General features: G+C 43.8%; 1 protein-coding gene across 1 annotated transcript in view; it reads left to right on the top strand.

The window, feature by feature from the left end:
• Positions 1-24,794, top strand: part of ATRN (attractin) — a 136,683-nt gene that overhangs the window by 36,544 nt on the left and 75,345 nt on the right. Inside the window, exons 11-19 of the mRNA XM_010002327.1 lie at positions 5,610-5,694; positions 7,313-7,533; positions 8,883-9,004; positions 9,493-9,631; positions 11,741-11,922; positions 13,379-13,595; positions 15,444-15,629; positions 17,802-18,035; positions 19,181-19,318. Coding sequence (XP_010000629.1) covers positions 5,610-5,694; positions 7,313-7,533; positions 8,883-9,004; positions 9,493-9,631; positions 11,741-11,922; positions 13,379-13,595; positions 15,444-15,629; positions 17,802-18,035; positions 19,181-19,318 — 1,524 coding nt within the window. The remainder of the gene's footprint in view (positions 1-5,609; positions 5,695-7,312; positions 7,534-8,882; positions 9,005-9,492; positions 9,632-11,740; positions 11,923-13,378; positions 13,596-15,443; positions 15,630-17,801; positions 18,036-19,180; positions 19,319-24,794) is intronic.

Below are 24,794 nucleotides of genomic sequence, written 5' to 3'. Positions count from 1 at the left end.
CTGACCAGAAATCTTGGATGTTCAGAAAGAGCCGTCTACGAGAAGATTCATTGACATGCTGAGGACATGACACCCAGTGCTCCTGAGCACACTGCAGAAGAATGTGTAATCAGGAGAGGCTCATTTAGTTTGCTGCACATTACCAAGTAAATGAGCTGGTGCAGTGATTCCTAGGCAAACACAGCAGCAGTTGTTTGGTCAACACTTGATGCACAACCTCGGGTATTGCAAATTATTGCTTAAACAGAAGGCGTGTTGGGGTAGCAGCTTCAGCCATAAAGCCCTCCTGCCATTTCCAGTGTGGTTTAATCCAGGATTTCTCAAAAATGCAGGCTGATAGGACAGCTAGAAGGAGAGACCCCTGCTGAAGCTGAACTTGGACTTTGCATGCTCTTGTTTGAACTGCAAGCTGCCCGAGTTCTTGGGCTCTGCTGTTTGCAGTGGCTGTTGGTGTGTCTGCTTTATAAGCATAAATACCCCTCGGAGCACTATTGGGTTTTATCGGGAAGGATTGGGTTTTGCTAGAATAGCCACAAGAGGGCAGCATTTACTTATGAGTTTGAAGTCCAGAGATTGTGCATTTCAGTAGAAAAAAAAGAGAGGAAAAGAAACTATACAAAAGAAGGTGCAGTCTCATCCAAATACGCTGGAGAAAAACACGGTTCCGTACTCAGATTGCATTCTGCCCTCTGCTCTCAGAATTCCTTAAATGTGGGCTCTTTGGATTGAAATAATCATGTCAACCTGAGTCTCTGGAGTGACTGTCCACTGAGATGTCACTCCTGGTTTGTGAAAGGAACGTGCAAGCAAATGGATTTGCTTTCAGCAGCAGGGTTGGACATCCTTGTGCCATTGTGCTGTTGTCTGTTACAGGGATCCTTCCCTTCTGCTTCCTCTGATTTCCAGTCCTGTCCATGGGGAATGTATTGTGTGCTCTTAGCTAGCTTTGAGTTTCTTCTCGAGGAGGTATTTCAACAGTCACAGACAGAATATTTTTTGAAAAATTTGATATAGCAATAGTAATAGATTTTTCTTGCTGTCTTTTGCTGTCTTCTCTGACCCATTGAACAATCTTATAGGTGTAAAACACAAATTGCATTAATTTGACAAAACGTGCCAGTAATGATGTTTATTTGGATTCAGTTTAGTTAATAGGCAGGTTCCTGTCTCCTGAAGTAAGTGTTGTAGTCAGCTTGTCCATTCTTTACCAGTTTTGCACTGAGAATTAAAGCTTGCACTGACAGCATTTCACATGGCAGGGATGAGAAGTGTTGTGGTGCTCTTGGGTACCCTCATTCCTTAGGGCAGAGACACTCAGGCTGGAAAGAACAGCTCTTTTTCAGGGGGGAAAAAAAACCACCAACCTGTATTTTTCTCTTCATGGCAGAGCACCTTTCTTTGCATGATTTGCCTTATCCCCTTAGTGGCATTGGACCAGGAACACTACCCAGGAATACATAAGGGTGCTGGTTAGTGTCACATCCAAATCACCTCCTTGGTGGTTCTTCCTGCACAATCTCTGTGGTAAATGTGTTGATCCTGTTAGGGAGAAATTCTTTGCTGTGAGGGTGGTGAGACCCTGGCCCAGGTTGCCCAGGGAAGCTGTGGCTGCCCCATCCCTGGCAGTGTTGAAGGGCAGGTTGGATGGGGCTTGGAGCAGCCTGGGCTGTGCATTTCAGTAGAAAAAAAAGAGAGGAAAAGAAACTATACAAAAGAAGGTGCAGTCTCATCCAAATACGCTGGAGAAAAACACGGTTCCGTACTCAGATTGCATTCTGCCCTCTGCTCTCAGAATTCCTTAAATGTGGGCTCTTTGGATTGAAATAATCATGTCAACCTGAGTCTCTGGAGTGACTGTCCACTGAGATGTCACTCCTGGTTTGTGAAAGGAACGTGCAAGCAAATGGATTTGCTTTCAGCAGCAGGGTTGGACATCCTTGTGCCATTGTGCTGTTGTCTGTTACAGGGATCCTTCCCTTCTGCTTCCTCTGATTTCCAGTCCTGTCCATGGGGAATGTATTGTGTGCTCTTAGCTAGCTTTGAGTTTCTTCTCGAGGAGGTATTTCAACAGTCACAGACAGAATATTTTTTGAAAAATTTGATATAGCAATAGTAATAGATTTTTCTTGCTGTCTTTTGCTGTCTTCTCTGACCCATTGAACAATCTTATAGGTGTAAAACACAAATTGCATTAATTTGACAAAACGTGCCAGTAATGATGTTTATTTGGATTCAGTTTAGTTAATAGGCAGGTTCCTGTCTCCTGAAGTAAGTGTTGTAGTCAGCTTGTCCATTCTTTACCAGTTTTGCACTGAGAATTAAAGCTTGCACTGACAGCATTTCACATGGCAGGGATGAGAAGTGTTGTGGTGCTCTTGGGTACCCTCATTCCTTAGGGCAGAGACACTCAGGCTGGAAAGAACAGCTCTTTTTCAGGGGGGAAAAAAAACCACCAACCTGTATTTTTCTCTTCATGGCAGAGCACCTTTCTTTGCATGATTTGCCTTATCCCCTTAGTGGCATTGGACCAGGAACACTACCCAGGAATACATAAGGGTGCTGGTTAGTGTCACATCCAAATCACCTCCTTGGTGGTTCTTCCTGCACAATCTCTGTGGTAAATGTGTTGATCCTGTTAGGGAGAAATTCTTTGCTGTGAGGGTGGTGAGACCCTGGCCCAGGTTGCCCAGGGAAGCTGTGGCTGCCCCATCCCTGGCAGTGTTGAAGGGCAGGTTGGATGGGGCTTGGAGCAGCCTGGGCTGGTGGGAGGTGTCCCTGCCCATGCAGAGGGTGTGGAATGACATGATGTTGAAGGTCCCTTCCAACTCAAACCAGTCTGGGATACTGGTTGCCTTTGGAGGAGCAGCTTCATAATTGGCTATCTTAGCATACCATAAAAATTGGGAGTATTTGGCTAATTTGCTCATTTTGAACATCTTGTTGATGAAGGTAGTATCTTCCCAGTGATGCTGGGAAGACTGAAGAAAACTGATGTTAAAATGCAGTCTAATATAAAGGCTTAAAAACGTCATTAACCTTTGCCATTAAAATTCATTAGTTCAGTCAGTAGTTTGGATTATCTCGTCAAAATTGTCTGGTTTTCCCTCCTGAATTTTCAGAGTAATCAGCCCACCTGCACTGAGTGTTGTGAGGACATTTCATCTTTTTTTGTGTCTAGGGTACAGACAGGTGTCTCTGAGATGTGTGCTGAGATGCTCTGGGGGTTTAGCAGATGAGGTGAATCTGAGAATGCATTAATGCTTCTTATGCTTTTATCCTCCATTTGGCCAGGTTAGGGCTTATTCAGTCCAAATTGTCCAGGTAATGCTCAGTTTTGGGTGGTTTCAGGCACATCCCTTGCATAAGGGGTGTACATAAACCAAGAATAGAACTTCACAGGATGCAGTTGCTGTGGTTTAAGTAACCTTTCTGCTTCATTTCTAATTTCATTTTAAGTTTTTAGGATAGTTGTGTTTTTTTGTCAATCAGTGTGAAATGTTTATGTAAAGACTACACTCACATCATGACCTTTTCTCCCCCCAGGAGAGAAATTAAAACTCTTTCACCCATCAGAAATTGAGTTCTGATGACAAACCTAGAGTCTGGATGTTTTCATAGCATATGTGTTCTGTTTGAATAGTGTATTTAATCATTCCTGTGCGTTGTAAGTTTTAGGTTTGGCTTAGCTCATAAGTCAGGAAGGAGAAGACTCTTTGTGTTTTCAGAATCATTCACTTTTTCCTATACTTGATTTTCAGTTCAAGATTGGAAAGAAGTTGAGAAAGCAAAACATTCCTGGCCTTCTATTAATCTAGAAAAATATATTTCTTGGCCTCACATAACTCACAACTTTTGCTGGATTAAAAATTGCAAATTGCTTTCCAATTTTGCTGAAGTCTCCTGTTAAAAATTGGAACTATTCATGCTCCCCTCAGGAGTGATGCTGGGCTAGGTTAAATTCGTTGAAAATCAAGCAAAATACATTTAAAAATAAACTTCACTATCACAAGATATCAAAGTAGTACATCTAACCAAGTGGGTCCTATGTCTTTGGTTTATCAGCACCCTTGAAAACAAATTGCTGCTGGAGCAGAGGTCAGAAATAGTTGCCTTGCCCAGCAATTCTCCAGTTAAATTTGGTAAAGAACTAATAAGGTTGTTTTTCTTTTCCCTCTCAGTTCATTTACATAGTGGTTTGGGTTTGTGGCCATTTTTTAAGGGGCTCAGTCCATCTTAAGTTTCAACTTAAGGAATCTATAGTTATTTGAGGTCTCTGTAGATCATCATAAAATCACAGAATGGTTTGGGTTGAAGGGACCTTAAAACTCATCCTTTTCCAACCCCCTGCATGGGCATGGACACCTCCCACCAGCCCAGGCTGCTCCAAGCCCCATCCAACCTGCCCTTCAACACTGCCAGGGATGGGGCAGCCACAGCTTCTCTGGGCAACCTGGGCCAGGGTCTCACCACCCTCACAGCCAAGAATTTCTTCCTAATGTCTCACCTAAACCTCCCCTCTTCCAGTTTTAATCCATCCCCCCTCAGCCCACCCCTCCCTGCCCTTGTCCCAAGCCCCTCCCCAGCTTTCCTGGAGCCCCTTCAGGCACTGGAAGGTGCTCTAAGGTCTCCCTGGAGCCTTCTCTTCTCCAGGCTGAACACCCCAACTCTCCCAGCCTGGCTCCAGAGCAGAGCTGCTCCAGCCCTCTGAGCATCTTTGTGGCCTCCTCTGGATTAACTCCAAGAGCCCTACAAGATCTCTACAGCAAATGGATTTTTTTGGTCTTAATTGCATAAATTGCATACAAATGCCTCTGGGCCTGGCCCCAAGGTGATCCCATTCACTTTGCAAAGTTTAAGTTATATAAATTGCACTGACTTTTCCTGCTTTTGTTCCTTTGATTACTCTATGGGTTTTGTGTTGCTTAGGTTGTTTTTTTTTCATGCTGCCTGAAGGAGGAAATTACCTGAGAAACCAAGTAAAAAATGAAGCAGAACTTATAAATGTTATGCTAGTAGAAAAAGATGGAATAATCTCACATTATATTAAAAGAGAAAAACAACCACAAATCCTTAAGCTATGATGAATGAAAAATATTTTTAAAAACATGGATATCTGCCCTCTAGGAACATTATTGCAAGGGGGAGAAGGAAAAGAAAAGATAAGTCTGTTTTAGTGATACTGGTTTGTGGCAAAACTGCAAATAATTCACATAGAAACAGATAAAACCTGAACTTGTTACGCAGTGAAAAATTCCACTAGTAAAGGAGGAAAAGCAACTCAAGCCACCACTGCTTAAGGACACCTGATTGCCCCAAAATTAGTACTTCAGAAGTGTTGAAGTGATGGAGCAGAGCCATTCCATCCTTCCTTTCCCTTTTTGTCCTACCATGGCAGCTGGGTGGAGGACTAAGTCCTGAATCTTGCCGAAGAAGACGGGGCAGCTCGTTTGTAAACTTGTCCTGTGTCACTCATTTTGGTGGTGGGAGGAATGGGTCTCTCCGTGGTTGTTAAAGGACTTTGGGATCTTTCAGGAAGAAATGTGCTAACATAAGTTGAGTCATTCCTGATACTGAGGAACTTCTCCGAAATGAGCTGTCCTTCCTCCTAGCTTGTGATCGCTGGTCTGTCCTTCCTCGCCCGGGTCTCCATCACGACGTGAACAGGTTTGGACATTCTGCCGTGCTGTACAACAGGTAAGGCTACAAACAAGGTGGGGATCTTGGCATTTTTCATGGCTCAGTGACCTCAGACACCTGTGGGTATCAATGCATGTGTCTGTTGATACATGGAGACCAGTGGCACTGAGACCAGAGGGTTGAGGATCTATTGCAAAGTTCTCCAAGTTCTTAGCTCTTGCCTTTTGTAAAATCTTCAGTATCTACCTGTTCCTGTCAGCCTTTCTTCACTGGACTGAGCTCTCTCAGCTCACTGAGCTCTTCCAAAAATTTGATATCTTTCATATTTCTGTTACTTTTTCTTATGTGGTTATATATTTCTATTTAATTGCATCATGTTTTCATTTATTTCATGTTCCTGTTCCTTATTTAGCTGCACTGACAACTTTTCTCCCCAATTCATACTCTGCCCCGTGGCTTCTAAATCTGTCCATGTTTCAGTTTATGTAGCTTATCCTGTGTGGTGGTTCTTTACCATTCATGTGATGTACAGAATGTAGGTGAAACCATAGGTGAGTTTTCTGCAGTCAAACATTATATCTCTGTAGTAACATCCGTGCCCTCAGGTGAACTCTGTTACTCGATTTGAGTCTGTGGAACTGAGTTTGACAAGGTGTCAAAGTGTCTTAGGACACTTTCATTCTGATTCCTTTATCCTTTGAGGATACCTTCTGTAAATCAGTAGTATTATTTAAAGCTCAGTTTAAGCCAGGCAGATAACTCTCTCTGCCTTGAAAAGGAAAGTGTGCTTCTAGATAGTCTTTGTGTCTCTAAAATCTCGCTCTCTTTGTTTCAGTGGATAGTGGGTACCAGCTCTGTGTTTGCTCCCAGGAAGGACAATTCAGCCTATGCTTTAGTTCTTTCCTCAACTAGGATGAAAATCATATTAAAATCACTTGTTATTCAACCAAAAATCTTATTCAATTGCATGGACTCCACTGCCTTATTAAATGTGCATTTACAAACATGATGCACAGGGTTCTGTGGGTAACTGGTGAAATGTGATGTTTTGCCTGAAGCAGTTGTGGTTCTAAAGAAGGATTAAAAAAACACCTTCCCTGCTTCCCTCTGAAATATTACTTTGGTTTGGGTTTGTTTGTTTTTTTTGGTTGCCACAATAACTCTCTTTGCTCAGACCCATGAAAACAACTGCAGTTTTGTCACAGCTGAGTAGCAAGATGTGACAACACTGAATTGTTTGGTCACAGTCCCTGAATGCTGGTTTAATGCTGTGATACCATGCTCCTGAGATTTAGCCTTCCTCTCTCTCTTGTGACTGTTCTTCACAGGAAGATCCCACAGTTCTGCAGCCTTTCATGTTTAGGCACATTGATCAGGTGTCTCCCAGAGTTTTGACTGAAGGGGAAGGTCATTCCATGGCTTTGGAATGGCTTGTCTCCATCTCAGCACCTGTGAGCACCCATGTGTTGAGATTCTCTGCCTTCCCCAAAACAGTGGAACTTGATTGACCTTTTCTTTAGTGCCTTCCTTAACCAGGAGCTGTTTATTGAGCTCTAGAAACACTGGGATGTAATAAAACACCTTGCTCAAGCCTTCAGTCCCACTGACGTGCAGCAGCGCACGCGCTATAGACACGGGCACAAACATTTATCTCTTAACTTACATTTTTGTCTAGCACCATGTATATCTTTGGAGGCTTCAACAGCCTCCTCCTGAGTGACATACTGAAGTACACACCTGAGAGATGTGAAGCTTTTGACAACGAAGCAGCCTGCTGGCAAGCAGGGCCAGGCGTTCGGTGCGTGTGGGCTGCCAGCCCTCCTCGCTGCCTCCCCTGGGAAATGGCAACACAAGAGCAGCAGCATAAAGTCTTTGAAGACTGTCCTCCCAAGCCAGGTATGTGTCCCCTCCTTTCTCTTTCCAATTCCAAAAGGGGCCCCTAGGGTCTTTTTCCTTGCCAGGTTGTGTCTTGTCTCAGTTGTATGCCATCAGGTTTCAGATGGGAGGGCTGTAGGTCTGTTTTCCTATGTGCCCTGGGAGACCTTCCTCTGACCAAGTGGCTGCAGTGGCCTGGAGATGTTTCCACCTCTCCTTCTCCTGAAGCTGCTTGCTCATGAGATTTTTTTTTTCCTATCATAGAATCACGAAGTGGTTTGGGTTGAAGGGACCTTAAAGATAATCTAGATCCAATCCCCCTTCCTGAGCAGGGACACCTCCTGCTAGACCAGGTTGCTCCAAGCCCCATCCAGCCTGGTCTTGAACACTTCCAGGGATGGGGATTCTACAACCTCCTTGGGCAACTGATTCCAGTGTCTCACCCACCATCTATTGAGCTGCTTGTACTTAATTTCCTATCCCAAACAGACATCATCAGTCAGGAATCAGGCGTGGGCCATTGCTCTGTAGATGTTGGCTCCAAGAACTGACCTTGTGAGAACCAGCACTTTGCTGATGAGCACCACAGGGCAAAGAAGAGGGGGATCTGGGTCCTGCAGCCTTATGCTTGTGTTTAGGAATATCAGGAAGAGAGTTTTAAGAAAAGTTACTTTATTTCTCCTCCTCCAGCACTATATATAATGGCTTATAAAACAACACGTTTGTTTGAAGGTCTGATTCCTGTGTTTTCTCCCTTATGATAATTTTAAAACAACTTTTCAACACTTTATCCTGATGCATTCTTGGCTCTGAATTGAGTTATGTGAACCTTGATTCTGTAATAGATGGCAGCATTTAATTATTTAAAAGAAACTGATGTAAAGGGACATTGCTTTAACGGGCTCTCGGTGTACAATAAATTCTCACAAAACACAGACAAGAAGCAATTGGAAAGATGAAGTGGAAGGTTCAAGCTTAGCATGGAAATGCTGCAGGTAAAGGAAAGGCAGGTTGGCAGCAAACCAGGCCAGTGGTGGGATTTTCCCTGCCCTTGGGAAGTGTCCTGTGGCACCGTTTGCCCAGGCAGTGACTGAACATGCATGCCTGGTCTGAGTTCATGCTCTTCCATGTCTTGCTGCATTTTCTGGTGGTGTGTTTTATGAATCCCTGGGCACTAGAAATGATTGCTGCTGCAAATGAATGCAATTTGCTGCCAGTTCAATCCCAGGGAAGTATCTGATTTTAGTTGATAACGGGGAAACCTACAAGGCACTACTGTTGGGTTGTATCTTTTGCTAGATATAATCAAGTTCTTAGAGCTCTGTCAGGAAATGCCTGTTTTTGGTCATGCAGGTTTTTTTCTTTAATAGTTGTAGACAATGAGAAATGTGATCAGATTACAGACTGCCATAGCTGTACAGCAAACACAAACAGCTGCCAGTGGTGCACTGACCAGTGTGTCTCAATGCACAACAACTGCACAGAGGAACAGGTAAAGTCTCTCTAATCCTTCTGTAGTTTAAATTTGGCCTTTGGAATAGCTGATGTCCCAATGCCTTCATCTGTCAGTGTTTTCACCCTTGTTGTTTCATGATTTCCAGGGTTTGTCTAGGTCTAAACTGTTAATGTGCTTGAAGTTTTTCATGGGGTTCTCCATCTAAGGGGAGAGTGCAAGGGAAGAGGGGGGATGATTAATTAAAAAGTACATAGGTGTTTGGGTTTTGCTGTTCATAGAGCCTTCCACTAGAAGAAAGAAAACCTTTTGCAAAAGCTCTGGTAAGGAAGAATGTGTCAGATGGGGGTGGCTGGGGGGAGTATCTTGAGTACACAGTGTAGGGCATGTCCAGTGTCACAGCTTTTTAATATATAGGTTGGTTTGTGGGGCTGAACTGTGGAGTTTAGTGTGGTAATCAGGGCTGTTCTAAACCAATACTGATGGGATGGGATGGGAAAAAGCCTCACCTGTGCTATCTCTTTTAGGTTCCTGTTGCTCTATATGAGAATTGTCCTAAGGATAACCCTGCCTATCACTGTAACAAAAAGACAAGCTGTAAAAGCTGTGCCATGGATCAAAACTGTCAGTGGGAGCCAAGGAATCAGGAGTGCATTGCTTTGCCAGGTGGGTATTGGTTGTATTTGTGGGAGAAGAAAACCCAAATTCACCCAATCTGTAAGTTGTGGGGCTTTTTTTGGTTTGTTTTGTTGGGTTTTTTTTACCCCCAAATCTGTAGCTTTTAATGCTAAGTGGAATAAAATAGAGTAATACTAAGTGGAGTAAAATAGAGTAATGCTAAGTGGAGTAAATCATGCTTTGGTGTGCAGCTTCATTTCTAGTAAATTCCAAGTCTAATAGAATATTTTTCAGTCCCAATGGTCTGAAGAGGAGTATGATCATTTGTATAATTATTAGGCTGTATTTCATCTCTCTCTTTTCACTTGATGAAAGCAGTACTGTTGATATAATAGGCTTCTGCAAGATATTAGATTTAATAATGTATGCTATTTAATTTTAGAAAGTAGAATTGTGCAAAAATATAATGGCACATACTGGACAAATTAGGCAAATAAAACCTGAGGTGTATAAGGAAAATCCTCTTTCTAGAGTGTTTCCAGTGGGAGCTCACAGGAGTTGATTATTAGTCCTTCAGTAAGTAACATTTCTTTTTTCTCCAAGTGACTGGAAGAGAAATGTAGCATCTCCAGGGATCAACATTTGCAGTTAATAAGATATAGAGAAAGGGTAAAAAGCAACAGAGGAGCTTTTAATGGGCATGGAAAGTCTTCTGGATGTGGCCAGGTCTGGTGTTTGCTAGTCTAGAAGAGTGGAAGGATGAAGAGACTTTGGAGAAGAGCCACAAGAACAAGACAAAATGTCTTTTAATGAGACAGATAAAGTGCTTGGTTGTTTAATTTGTCATAGGAAAGAGGGTGTCTGGATCACACGTGTAACAAGCCCGTCTGAAAACTTGACACTTGAGAGCTTCTCAATCTGTTAGTTAAATCCTGAACCAAGATGTTGGAGCTAGACATCAGCTCTGCAGAAATTCACACTGAAAATATCCATCAGGTTTTTTTGGAAGGGTAGTTATGAGTGAGAGCAATAATTAACTACAAAGTGTAAGGAGTTCTTCAGTAGCGGGCATGGCTGTGCTCAGCATGAAACAAGGAATAATCCTGGAAGTTTGGTGCTGGGGACAGGATTAGCACAGCAGGATTCTTCTCTTGAAAGGTGTCCTAACAACACGGGTTGAATAAATGGCCTTAAGTCATCATCAAAATACTAATTTGCTTTTCTTTGGTCTTTCTTCTACAATGATTTTACTATTCAACATTGTCCTAACTGCTTTGACTACCTCCTGCAGATGGCTGAGGCTGATGTCACACTTGAGCTCCCACAAGCAGCTTTTCCTTCCTTCCAGTGTTACCATAGACTCATAGGATGGTTTGGGTTGGAAGAGACCTTAAAGATCATCCAGTTCCAATCCCCCTGCATGGGTGGGGACCCCTCCCACTCGCCCAGGTTGCTCCAAGCCCCATCCAACCTGCCCTTCAACACTGCCAGGGATGGGGCAGCCACAGCTTCCCTGGGCAACCTGGTCCAGGGTCCCACCACCCCCATGGTGAATACTTTCTTTCTCACATCTCATCTCAGTCTCCCCTCTTCCAGTTTATAGCTATCACCTCTTGTCCTCTCACTTGTCGCTTTGGACCCCTTGTCCCAAGTCCCTCCCCAGCTTTCCTGGAGCCCCTTCAGGCACTGGAAGGTGCTCTAAGGTCTCCCTGGAGCCTTCTCTTCTCCAGGCTGAACACCCCAACTCTCTCAGCCCGTCTCCAGAGCAGAGCCTGGAGCTCCAGCCCTCTGAGCATCTCTGTGGCTTCCCCTGGTCTCTCTCTAGGAGCTCCATGTCCTTTGTTGGGGGCTCCAGAATTGGACACAATGCTCCAGGTGAGGTCTCATGAGAGCTGAATAAAGGGGCAGAATCCCCTCCCTGGCCCTGCTGCCCACACTCCTTTTGATGCAGCCCAGGACATGGTTGGGTTCTGGGCTTCCAGCACATGGTGCTGGCTCATGTTGAGTTTCTCATACTTCTGAGCATGCCAGTAACTCATGCTGATTTGTTCTGGGGCTGTAGGTTTTATTTTGATGGAAGGGCTCTTTCACTACTTCGAACAATGTGAAGGTCATTTGCATCTCTGGCTTTACTTTCTTCCCCTCCTCACCCTGCAGAAAATACCTGTGGAACAAACTGGCATTTGGTTGGCAACTCCTGCTTGAAAATTACAAATGCAAAGGAGACCTATGATCATGCCAAGCTGTCCTGCAGATCCAATGGTGCTTCCCTGGCTTCTCTCACGACCCAGAAGAAGGTAGAATTTGTTCTAAAGGAGCTGCAAAAGATGCAGTCTTCGGTGAGTGCTTCTCTTTTATGTCCCCTGAGTAATTAAGCTCTGGCTGTGGAATTGTCCTTGCTGTGGTATTGTGTGCTCTGCACAGAACAGACATGCCTCTTAACTGAAAAGGACTGATTTTTCTTTTGAAATTCAACATCCCCCGTGGGCGCTTTTGAGCTGAAATTGTAGAGAATGTAAATGGAGAAAGATAAATATAAACATACACGGTGCCTCAAAGGTATCACTTTCTATAATGAAATCATACAGGCATTTCTCTTGTGGGATACATGACTGCAGCAGGAGTCCTCTCGTGACTTGTATGCAGTATTTTAGAAATAAAGGTCCCTTTGGGGCACCAGAGGTGTTTAATGTAAAGCATTTCAAGTTATTTATTCCGCTCAGGAAAGTGGATGTTTAAAATGTTGGCTTCTTACTCCGTAGAGCTGCTTGGCTTATTTGGAGTTATTTATGTTTGATTTAATGGCAGGTGCTTTTTTGGTTGGAGGCAGAAGTGAATTGGAATCTGTCCCTCTTTGTGCACCAATGAAATAAATACATTATTTTTTTTTCCCAGTCCCTGGCAGAAGCAGGGAGGTGTTCTGGGCAGGTTGTGTAGTTGGTGCTGAAGCCCTGACAAAGAATGATGCTGTGCAGCTTTGCTGAAGTCCTGGCTGCAGAGCTGCTGTGGCTTGAGGGCACATCTTGGCTCCTAGAGGTCACTGTAGAAAGGGCTGGCAGCCAGGAAGGGATTGCTATAGGAAAAGGGAGACTGGAGGCAGTGGGATTGCTGGGACAGCTGTGCCACCAAAGTGGTGTGATGGAGAGAAGATCTGAACAGTAAAATAACATCTTGTACCAATATAGTTACAAAGCCTCTCCCCCAAATGAAGTGTGCTAAAAAATAGCCAAGAGCAATTGTTGTGCTGTGGATTCTTCAAAGTGAGAATTTTATTGCCAACAATCCTAATTTAGATTTGACTTCCTCTGTCTCTCCACCCCTCCACACACCCCCTTCAACAGCAGAGGTCTTCTTCAGCCAGACTGCAGAGGAGGTGGATTCTACCAGTTAAATTGTACAGGGGACTGCCAGTTTTCTTCCTGATGTCAAAGTGGAGCTCCAGAAATTGTTGTCCTGTGTCTAACCTTTTTATTTGGAGTCACAAGCATATTAAGAGCAACTTGCAGTTTAATTTCATAGTCATAGATTGTGAATGTTTGACTTGTTCTCCTCCTGGTTTAGATAACTGGAAATGCAGCTGGAAAAAAAAAAATCATTGCTGTTTTCTGAAGGATTTCTCTAACTCTGTGGCATTTAATTCACTCAGCATTGAGAAACAAGTATTTCCCTCATTACATTTTTGTAACATCTAACCTGGCAAAGTTGTTGTAAGCATTATATGGTGATGTGGATTTTCTCTTAATACATAAGGTAATAAAACTGGGTGTTAATCTACCATTTCTACTTTATTTCTAGCCCAAAACATTGACTCCGTGGGTTGGACTGAGGAAAATCAATGTGTCTTATTGGTGCTGGGAAGACATGTCTCCCTTCACCAACACCCTCCTCCAGTGGCTTCCCAGTGAACCAAGTGATGCTGGATTTTGTGGTTATTTAGCTGAGCCTTTCAAGCAGGGGCTGAAAGCAGCAACGTGCATCAACGAAGTCAATGGCAGCGTCTGCGAAAGGCCAGGTAACAGTATCTCACTTGGGTCTCTCAAGGGGAGCAGATCATCTCAGAAGTATTTGTATTTCATGGAATTGTCAGGGTTGGAAGGGAGCTCCAGAGATCATCTAGTCCAGCTCCCCTGCTAAAGCAGGATCTCCCGGAGCACATTACCCAGGGCTGCATCCAGGTGGGTCTTGAACATCTCCAGAGAAGGAGACTCCACACCCTCCCTGGGCAGCCTGTCCCAGGGCTCTCTCACCCTCACCCTAAAGAAGTTTTCCCTCATATTTCCATGGCACTTCCCATGTTCCAGCTTGTGCCCGTTGCCCCTCGCCCTGTCCCTGGGCACTGCTGAGCAGAGTCTGGCTCCATCCTCCTGCACCCACCCTGAGATACCTGTAGGCATTGATAAGGTCTGTCCTCAGCCTTCTCTTCTCCAGGCTGAACAGTCCCAGCTCTCAGCCTTTCCTCATCAGGGAGATGCTCCAATCCCCCATTCAGCTTTGTTGCCCTCCCTGGACTCTCTCCATCAGTTTCTGTCTCTCTTGAACTGGGGAGCCCAGAACTGGTCCCAGTTCTCCAGATGTGGCCTAACCAGGGCAGAGCAGAGAGGGAGAATGACCTCCCTTGACCTGCTGGCCACACTCTTCCTTATGCACCCCAGGATTCCTAGAGAATAAAGAGGATCCCATTCATTGCATTTAAAACTCCCCGTATCATGACTTTGCCAAATAAAAGTAGTTCTGAAGAAGTGTCATCTGTAGTTATTTCATACAGGAATTGGAGACATAAAAAATTAACTCTCCATTTCTACTCTTAACTGTAAAATGCTGGAAGTACATAGTAGTTTCATTATTTTTCTCCAAATTTCATACCTGAACGTGACATTTAGGTTAATTATGGTATGGAGCAATCTCCTCTTTAAAAAAAAATAAAGATAATAAAACTTACTTTGCAACTTAGCTCCCCTTTCTCCCCTCTCTTGCTCCATAGCCAGAGGAGGATTTTATCAAAGTTTGAAATTAATTGGGCAAGACACTTCAGAGATAGGAGAACTTTGGAAAAGAAGCTATTTGCTTTTGGGAAAACTCTTCCAGCTTTGTTGGAACTGCCTATCTTTTCAAATGGCTTCGTGTGTTAACTCTCCATTATAGCTGATTATTTCTGAATAGCAATTAGTGCCTCTTGAAGTTTGAAGAAAGTTGGCTGATTACACGAAATTCCTGAAGAAACTGCACCACTTTAAATCATTCTCTGTGGAAGTGCAGGAGCAGGAGAATGGAACCTGAGCTCAAAACTGTGTCTATTTTGACTTGCAGCTCTCTGGATTAGTTTAAGCTTTAGCTTATATTTTATGGTCTGAGAATAATTACTTGAAATAGATGATAAAGCACTGGCTCCCACCAGAAGCTGCTGAGTTAGTTCTGCTTTCAATGCTCGTTTTATGTGTAAAACTGATCAAGTAACTTAAAACCCACCCCAATGGGCTCACATGAATCGTGGGGTTTCCCAACATGTTGGTTGGGAGGATGACTAAGGAGAGCATCAACAGGCCTGCAGAGAGGCAAAGAGCACATTCAGAAGGCCCGTTTGAATTGTTTTGAAGGTGGTTATCATAAAAAGCATTAGTGTTCATGAAGGAAACATAAAAAGAATGATTTTAATGGGCTTAGTGTGTTCCTCACATTCCCCGTGGCACAAGATACCTCCAGCCGGCATCACTGCACTGCAAACTGTGTGTTTCAGGCCTGGGAGACTGAGCTGTTTTACAGCCTGAATAATAGACAGGGCTTTTTGGCTTCTGTCTTTGTCTCCTGGGGCTTGTTACCTGTCCCTGTGTGGCAGAAAGCTGACCCTTGTGTGTCCCCCCAGCCAACCACAGTGCCAAGCAGTGCCGCACGCCCTGTGCCCTGCGCAGCGCCTGCGGGGAGTGCACCAGCGGCAGCTCCGAGTGCATGTGGTGCAGCAACATGAAGCAGTGCGTGGACTCCAACGCCTACGTGGCCTCCTTCCCCTACGGGCAGTGCATGGAGTGGTACACCATGAGCAGCTGTCCACGTGAGTGATGGTTTTGTGGCTTGGTGGGTGGGCTGCAGGCTTCTATCTGCCGACGTTGTCCAGTGCAGGTTGGGCTTCGAGGGTTCAAAGGTGGGATTGGATGATCTTAAAGGTCATAGAGTCACCAAGGTTGGAAGGGACCTCTGGAGATCATCTCATTCAACCCTCCTTCTAGAGCAGGATCACCCCTACAGTAGGTCACATAGGAACACGTCCAGACAGGTTTGGAATGTCTCCAGAGAAGGAGACTCCACAACCTTCCTGAGCAGCCTGTGCCAGGGCTCTGTTACCCTCACAGTAAAGGAAGTTTTTCCTTATGTTTAACTCAAAGCTCCTGTGCTCCAGCTTGTGCCCATTGCCCCTTGTCCTGTCACTGGATGCTGCTGGAAAGGGACTGGCCCCATCCTCTTGACACCCTGCTGCCAATATTTATAGGCATTTATGAGATACCTCCTCAGTTTCCTCTTCTCCAGGCTGAGCAGCCCAGCTCTCTCAGCCTTTCTTTTCCAGCCAGAATGTGCTGTGGTTCTGTAGGTCATCAAGCTCTGCACACTGGTTGTGCTACCCAGGGGTTTTTCAAAAATGAGAAATGCCTGACCCCAGGAACTTGTGCAGCTCCATCCTGTGTCATGTGAAGCATTAGGTCCTGGTGACAGGAACTATCAATTAAACTAAGTGGCAGGTAGTGAAGGCTTTCAAGTCAGATGAGGAAGTCTCCACTTCTTTTTTTCCTATGGGGAAAGTACTTACTTCATTATTGAAACTCCTGCCCTTCAAATCAATCATTACACAATTCATATGATTAGCTTTTTTTTGTATCTCTTCTGTGTATCTTTTATTCATATATGGAGCCATGTAATTTAATATTAAATGATTTATATCAAATCCCAATTAGGGTTTACACGGCTGTTTTATTCTGAAGTATTGTCTGTGTATCAACCACAGGAGGAAATTTTAACTTCTTTTAAATAAATGATTTATTTTTTCCTCCCCCTTTTAGGTAGATCTGAGCAAATTGCAAAAGATGGGTGGTGCTTTGGAATGTTGCTTTCTGCTTTCAATCTGTGGGGAAGTAGTCTAGAAATTGAAAAAGTGATCAAACAGTTTTAGAGATTTGTTTAATTCATGTTAAATTCTTCAGGAGCTGAATGTGAGCAGGGGAGACAAGAAAGCCAGAGCTCTTGGGAGGGAGGGAAGGACCACTGTTCCCCAGGAGGGAAGGTGAGCAGCTTGAGTTGCTCAGTTGCTCCAGGAAGTTTTGGAAGCTGATGAGAATAAACTTGAGTAGCTCAGAGTGTTGCAAAATAAGAAGTGAAGGAAACAAGTGTCAGGTCACTTTCAAACATAAAAGTGTGGACTTCACATATTGTCAGAGGTTAAAACGTGGAGGAGGCATCAGGCAGGAGATGAGTGGGCTGAAATAATGGAAAACAATGCTTTTCTGCAACTTTTTCTTCTATAAAGGCAAATATTGTCAATTTAAACATCCATGGTAGCAAGTCTGCACCAAGGACCTACACAATGTTTTTAATTTATTCAATCTGAGCATCCTAAGAAGGTGAATTCTGTTCTGTATTTGTGTTCTGTGCTCTTTGGCTTGGATAAAGACTTGAAATAGTAGCGTGTGATATTAAAACGTGGTGAGAAGAGACTCAAAGCAAGTAAACAAATTGATTCTTAGCCTTCACTTCCAGATGGCTGATTTTGATAATCTGAGCCATTGCAAATCAATCAGAGATCTTTGTAGTTTGGAACATTCACCTCTTGTTTTAGCCAGTGGCATTTAGTGGTAAGAAAACTTTGTGTGTTGAGGTGTTTCAAAATTCACTCACTGATATATTCAACCTTTGTGTTAATGGTTCTCTTAGGTTCTAGAATAAATATGCAGGTAGGAATGAAAATACCCATATATTGTACTGTGAAAATCATAATGAAATTCATAAATTACTAATATCATGCATATAATATATAAAATATATACTATAATGTTTTATGAATAAAAAAACCCAGAATGCATATTTACAGATTGGGCAGGTTAAGTGCATAAGGTCAGAAAAGATATACAAGGGTTTCCACCTTCATTGTTGCCTGTGGTTTGGGACACTGATTTAGTCCATGATGTATTTATTGATCATTCTTTATTCCACAATGTTTGGTGTTTCTTTTTAATAGCTGAAAACTGTTCAGGCTACTGCACCTGTGCTCACTGCTTGGAGCAGCCTGGATGTGGCTGGTGCACTGATCCCAGCAACACTGGCAAAGGGAAGTGCATTGAAGGCTCCTACAGAGGTCCAGTCAAGATGCCAACCCCATCCACAACTGGGAAACAGAGCCTGGAGCCTGTCCTTAATGTCACCATGTGTCCTGTGGAGAACAGCTATAATTGGTCCTTTATTCAGTGTCCAGGTAAATGAGCAACGTTTTGTTATTCAAATGTTTCAACGGTGGCGCCAGTTAAATGCAAGAGGAGGGACTTGGGGGGATGAAAGTGTTGCCTCCTGTTAATGAAGAAAAGCTGGGAAGACAAACTAGAAACAACACATTTTGAGATGGAAAGAGTTGTGCAGGTATCTGCAAGTCAGCTGCATAGATTTTCTGTATGAAGACATCTTCTAGATAAGGGTCACAAAGATGATGGGAGGGCTGGAGCTGCTCTGGTCTGGAGACAGACTGGGAGAGTTGGAGTGTTCAGCCTGGAGAAGAGAAGGCTCCAGGGAGACCTGAGAGCAGCTTCCAGTGCCTGAAGGGGCTCCAGGAAAGCTGGGGAGGGGCTTTTCACCAGAGAGGGCAGTGATAGGACAAGGGGTAATGGTTTTAAACTGAAAGAGGGGAGATTTAGGTCAGACATCGGGAAGAAATTCTTCACCATGAGGGTAGGAAGGTGCTGGAACAGGTTGCCCAGGGAGGTTGTGGCTGCCCCATCACTGGAAGTGTTCATGGCCAGGTTGGATGAGGCTTGTGCAGCCTGGTCTGGTGGGAGCTGTCCCTGCCCATGCAGGGAGGTTGGAACCTGATGATCTTGAAGGTCCCTTCCAACCTTCACCATTCTATCCATTCTATACTTCTATCATATGATTCTGTCCATTAGTCAAGAGGAATTTTTCCTTTCACGACAAACCTTTACTGAGCTGTAAAACTTTTGTTCAATTATTCTTTGTAGGGATGTTGAAAGCAAGGCAGTTCTTTCTCTGAAGGTTGATTCTGAAATAATGCCTTTGACACCAAACCTGTAGAATAAAATTACTTGGACTGTGCTAAACCCTTTCTTCCTGGTTCCTCCTTGTAAATCTGTCCCATCACCTGCTTCCAGTCCTGTCTGTTGAATATGAATTTAATGTTTTGGAGTTCTATTTTCTGATAGTTGCTTTAAATTTCAGGTTTTCAGCACTCACTTCTCTTTGAGTTCATGTATTCCTTGCAAGACTGCAGGAACCTCTTTGGAAAGTGCACAAAATGGTTTCATTCAGGCTCTGCAGAACACAGACATCGGGGACTCTATGTGAAGTGCTATATTTAAGCACCAATAAATCATCCTTTTCTGTTTTCTTCAGCCTGCCAGTGCAATGGGCACAGCAAGTGTGTAAATGAAAGCATCTGTGAGAAGTGTGAAAACCTGACAACTGGCAAACACTGTGAAACTTGCATCTCAGGCTTCTACGGTGACCCCACTAATGGAGGAACATGTCAGCGTAAGTGATGCCTTAAATCTTTCTGCACTGAAGTCTTTTCATGTTTTTCACTTTTTACTCATTCCTCTGCTGTCTTCTCTGAAATTATACCCTGATAATACACTTCTTTTTTCCTGCAAGCAAGCCACAATCCTTGTTTCTTCACATCAAAGATGCAGAAACTGCTTCATGAAATTCTTTGGCTTTCATTGCAGAAGATAAAGATGATTTTGTTACCCTCCTTTGTACAGTTTAGGTGACTACACTGAAAAATGTGTGTTTTAGTGTTTGACAGCCCTGGTTTGAAAAGAAGCAGTGTTAATCCCAATGTCTTGGACAAATTTGTGCTTATCTAAATTCCACCTTGTATTAGATTTGATTAATTAGTTTTAGGTGTATTGTTATAATTGTCTGCCTCGTAAAAGGCTTGGCCAAATTTCACTGAGGAGTTGTCTGGATTTCAGTGCAGGATTAGGTGATCCTTTTTAAAATTACATTTGAAGTTTCCAAACTGCCTTGGGACTCTTTGGCACAAAGACTATTTTTCAGCTCTGCAAGATCCAGTTCACAAACTGGGCAAAAAATATTTCTTGAAGGACAAATACAAGCAAAGCTGGGAAAGGACCATTTAAGATTTGAAATCTTGACCTTGAACCTTGCAACAGGATTCTGAGTTACTGGGAATATTCTAGTGTAGGGTGGGGAGACCAGTTCTAAACCAGAATCCAGCTGTGATAAGTGATGTGCAGATGTCAGGGAAGGTGCTTCTTGCTCCTTTGATGGAATATATTTTGGTGATGTCATTAGGCACAGTGATGGAAAAGACTGAACAGAAATAACACTGGTGTCAGAGTAATACCAGTACTTCCAAGAAATGAGTGTGGGTAGTTTGCAAGTATCCCAGAAGAAATAAGTAAAGGTGATTAATGAGGGGACACTGAAGACTTTGAGTTGCTTTTTCCAAATGTAGATTCAATCCAGTAGAAAATACATGGAAGTTAATATGTTTACTGGAAGTAGCATTGACCTTTTGGATGAAGGCTCCAGGGAGACCTTAGAGCAGCTTCCAGTGCCTGAAGGGACTCCAGAAAAGCTGGGGAGGGACTTGGGGCAAGGGCAGGGAGGGATGGGATGAGGGGGAATGGCTTAAAACTGGAAGAGAGGAGATTTAGTTGAGACATTAGGAAGAAATTCTTTGCTGTGAGGGTGGGGAGAGCCTGGCCCAGGTTGCCCAGAGAAGCTGTGGCTGCCCCATCCCTGGCAGTGTTGAAGGGCAGGTTGGATGGGGCTTGGAGCAACCTGGGCTGGTGGGAGGTGTCCCTGCCCATGCAGGGGAGTTGGATTTGGATGATCTTGAAGGTCCCTTCCAACCCAAACCATTTTCTATGATTCTATGAAGATGAGAGTCAGGAGCTGCAGCGTGAATGTCCTGTTTCCTGAAGCAAGAGGAAGTAGGTGAGGTTTGAGAATGAGAAGAACCTCCCAGTAGACACTCCAAGGTGAAAATATCACAGAGAGGACGAGGCTGCCTTACTTAGAGAAAAGGGTGGTGTTGTGGCTGGAACATGAAATTACAACAGACAGCGCAGCAGCAGTGGTACAAAGGGAAAGGTGCATCTCTGACACTTTATTTCAGAACATTATCTGCAAGATTAAATACCACTGATACTCTTAAAGTCATTTCATGTGAAGATAATTTGAAGTGCAGGCATGAATAAATTGAGACCGTGTTGGCCTGAGAAAATGTATAATTCCACTCTGAGCATTCAGGTTTAATCATTGGATCACAAAGTGCCTTTTGATATTTGTCGCTGTTCTCTGTGTGTGGAAATTGAGAGCAAGTTACTTCAGACTGGTTCGCATGAGGATTGTCCAGAAATAGTTTGTTGTTGAGATAATGAATGATAGACTAAAGTCATCCAGATGCCTGAAAAAGAAATTAGAAAATGTGTTGAGAGACTGTGGAACAGCATTCATTCGTTATCTGATGAAACTAGTAGCTCATGTCAGAAGTGCTTTGCTCTCAAGTGCTTTGGGCCCAGGTTTTTAATTTGCTGTGATTTAACGGTGGTTACTGGGAGGGTGAAAGGAAGAGGGAGGCAGGAGGCTGGACAGAAAGACTGAGCTGGATCAGAAGAGAGAGAGTGAGAGGAAACCATCCTGATGCATCCAGAACAACTGCTGCCCTTTAGGTGTGTTTTTAGGGGCGAAAGGGTTTCCAGAGGGGAAATCTTCAGATAAGGGTTGGCTGGTGAGCAGCAGAGCCAACTCCTGCTGTTTCTGTCCTCTCACCACGGCCACTCCATCCTTTCCCATTAATGATGTGCTCATTCCACTCTCTTTGTGCATGTGTGGGCCATGGTGGGTGCTGCTTTGTTTTTAGAGCCCACAGTGGCTGGAAATGTCTGTGGGCACATTCCATCCTGATGCACAAATATCTGTGTGTTTGCACACTCTGTGCCTGGTGTGAATCCTCTGATGTGCAGATCTGCAATGTTAGCCCAATGGCCCCAGCAACCTGGGGACCATAGATACCCTCAAAATGGCAAATATGTGGTGTTGGTGTTTGGTATTTCCCTTTCTGCTGAGCCCTCAGGATTTTGAGCTACTCTCTTCAGGTCACAGAGTCTTTCACAGAATCACAGAGTGGTGGGAGCTGGAAGGCACCTCTGGAGATCATCTAGTCCAACTGCCCTGCTAGAGCAGGATCCCCTAGAGCAGATCCCACAGGAACACATCCAGGTGGGGTTGGAATGTCTCCAGGGATGGAGACTCCACAACCTCCCTGGGCAGCTTGTTCCAGGGCTCTGTGACCCTCAGAGTAAAGAAGGATTTTCTCATATTCAGGTTCAACCTCCTGTGCTCCAGTTTGTGCCCATTGCCCCTTGTCCTGTCACTGGGTACCCCTGAGCAGAGTCTGGCCCCATCCTCCTGACACTCCATGGAGATATTGATCAGCACTGATGAGATCCTCATAGTTAGTTGCCTTTTAAACAGGTGGAGCTGGAAGTGGTGGCAATGGGGTTCAAAAACTAGGGAAGAATAAGGAAAAGAAGGAATAAGATGCTTTTTCCTTCTGTGCAACCAGGGCAGGTGAATGTTGCTATATCACTTGTGTTGAAAAAAAATTAACAAGCTGCAGTTATTTATTTCAAAGAGTTGTTTCCATATCATCAGAGGCCCTGGTGTTTGCAGAGTTGAGCAGATAATAACTAAATGGTGGGTAAATCAGCTGTTACTTTTAGGAACTGTCCAACACAGAGAAGTGTTAATCGGGAAGGGCAGGAAATGCAGCACATCAAATGTAAAAATAGCTGCAAGGTGCTTTCTCTGCATTCAGGATTTTTTGAATTTTCTGATTAAAGTTTCACATAAAAATATGCTTGAGGTAGATAAGAAAGTTATTTGCAAGAGCACGGGAGGTGTTGTTGTGCCTGAGATCAGATCAGCGCTTCTGAACGCTTCCGTGGAGCATTTTCTGGTGGCCCACCATGGGCTGCTGGTGCTGTGATCCTGCCTGTCCCCCTTTCCAGGGCTGTACGGGGGGGTTGGAAGGCTGGCTAAAACATTTGGCATGGAAATAAGGTGTTTGGCAGTGGATGATGCAGTTGCTGTTGGAAAGCTGGACCGTCACAACTGTGGGAAGAGGAGCGGAGTTGACCACGGCCGTCTCTGAATGAGTTGTGTGGATATAACACTTCAGGACATGGTTTAGTTGGCTTGGTGGTGTTGGGTTGACAGTTGGACTTGTTGATTTTATAGGTCCTTTCCAACCGTCATGATTCCATGAGTTCGTGACCCATGGTTTGTGAAGAAGGTGGAAGGAGACTTGCTGCAAGGTGGTTCCTCATTGTGTTGTCACCATGCCTCACAGTCTAAGCCATTTCCAGTAACTTTGGCTTTCTGCTCTAGCATCAGAATCTGAAGAGAAATTGTCATTTTTAGACTCCAGCGAGGGTGTCATTTTCTCAATATTTATTTTCCAAACTTCACAGTTGTTTCAAAAGCCATGAGAAAGTTTCTCTTTGTGCATCTTCCAGTCCTTTAACGAATGATCTGCAGTTACGGAGCTCATAGGAAAATGGATAAATAATGAGACTCTTTTGTTTTAAAGAGGTATTTGAATGTTCAGTCTCCTTGATAAACATGTGGCTGAAGAGCAGGGTGAGGAAGCATTAATGTTAGCACTCAAGATACTGTGATCTGCATCTGAACAACATGACATTTGTAATTTCTCCTAGTTTTTACGTAGGTTAACGTGGAATATTGATTGCATTTCCCTTTGCTTACCTTTCACAAAGCATCAGGAAGACAGGATGAGGCATTTTCAGTAGCATTAAGAATTATGGTTTTTTTAAGTGCCACTAATGAGAAGTGTTTGCTTCACAGAATACAATTATTTTGTCAAATCTTCATTCGGGCTGCTTGTTCTCACAAAAGGCCTTTCTCCTTGATAATTTTGTTCCATAGTGCTGCTAGGAAACCACTCATCCACATCTGAGAAGCACAATTAAGTCTCCCTGATAGCTTCCTTTACATACCAATATTAAGACAACATCAAAAGGATTCATAAAGTCAGGTCCAAGGTTGGATATTGAGGATGGGGACTAAGAATTGTGCTGGTACGTTGAGTGTGTGGTACAGGTATTCTGACTGAGAAGGCCTCTGTCTTCTTAATGTGGAGGCACCAGACTGTAAAGCTTAGTATTTCCACAAATGAGGAGTAATTTCTTTAAGAACTTTTTCCTTTCTTACATTGTACATTCTCCCATGCATGGTTCCAGATGAATGCACCTTTCAGTTCCTTGGTAGAACAACTTCACAAAGGCACCTACCTGCCTTCTGGGAAAAGCTGTTCTGTCCAGTCTCCTGGATACAGTGAACATTATATCAAAGGCAACTGCTTGTGTTGCTGGTGTTGGTTGTTGTTTTGACTTTTGGGGTTTTTTTGCATGTACCTCCTCTACTTCTTTAGGAATAAAGGTCCCAAAGTGTATGAACAGCAGCATTTTAGTTTGAATCCAGGCCATTACTTTGAGGCGAATCTCCTGTACGTCCCCACTGATATTCATAACTTGGTTTGCACCTCAACCAGGCTCAGTGTGTGTGTGATGGTCTGTTTTGAGCATGCCACAAACCTGATGTAGTCTCAGGGTCTGCTGGTCTACTTCAGCCACCACTTGGTGGCCTTCAGCTCCTGAGACCAAGCTAGAGCTATTCTAAAATGTACTGGGGCACACACCCCAAACCACTTGGAGCATGGACATCACCTTCTTAGCACCAGCTGTTCCGTGCTGTAGAGACACTGACATTGTTGATAATGACATTATTTTCTGAAAGGCCTACTTATTTCCAGAAAAAGCCCTAAAAGCACCACGAGCTTTGTTTTAACTGCAAAACCAATCTTCTCTCAAGAGTTTTAAGTTTGACTGAAATTTGTTAGCAAGCCCAAAACTATTCCAAATACTGTCTTTTTCTTACCCGTTATGGCATTCCT

The sequence above is a fragment of the Chaetura pelagica genome, unplaced genomic scaffold, assembly GCF_000747805.2.
Source record: "Chaetura pelagica isolate M959 unplaced genomic scaffold, ChaPel_1.0 scaffold347, whole genome shotgun sequence".
Classification (NCBI taxonomy): domain Eukaryota; kingdom Metazoa; phylum Chordata; class Aves; order Apodiformes; family Apodidae; genus Chaetura; species Chaetura pelagica.
The sequence above is the reverse complement of the archived record's forward strand: the minus strand, read 5'-3'. Positions and strand labels throughout refer to the sequence as shown.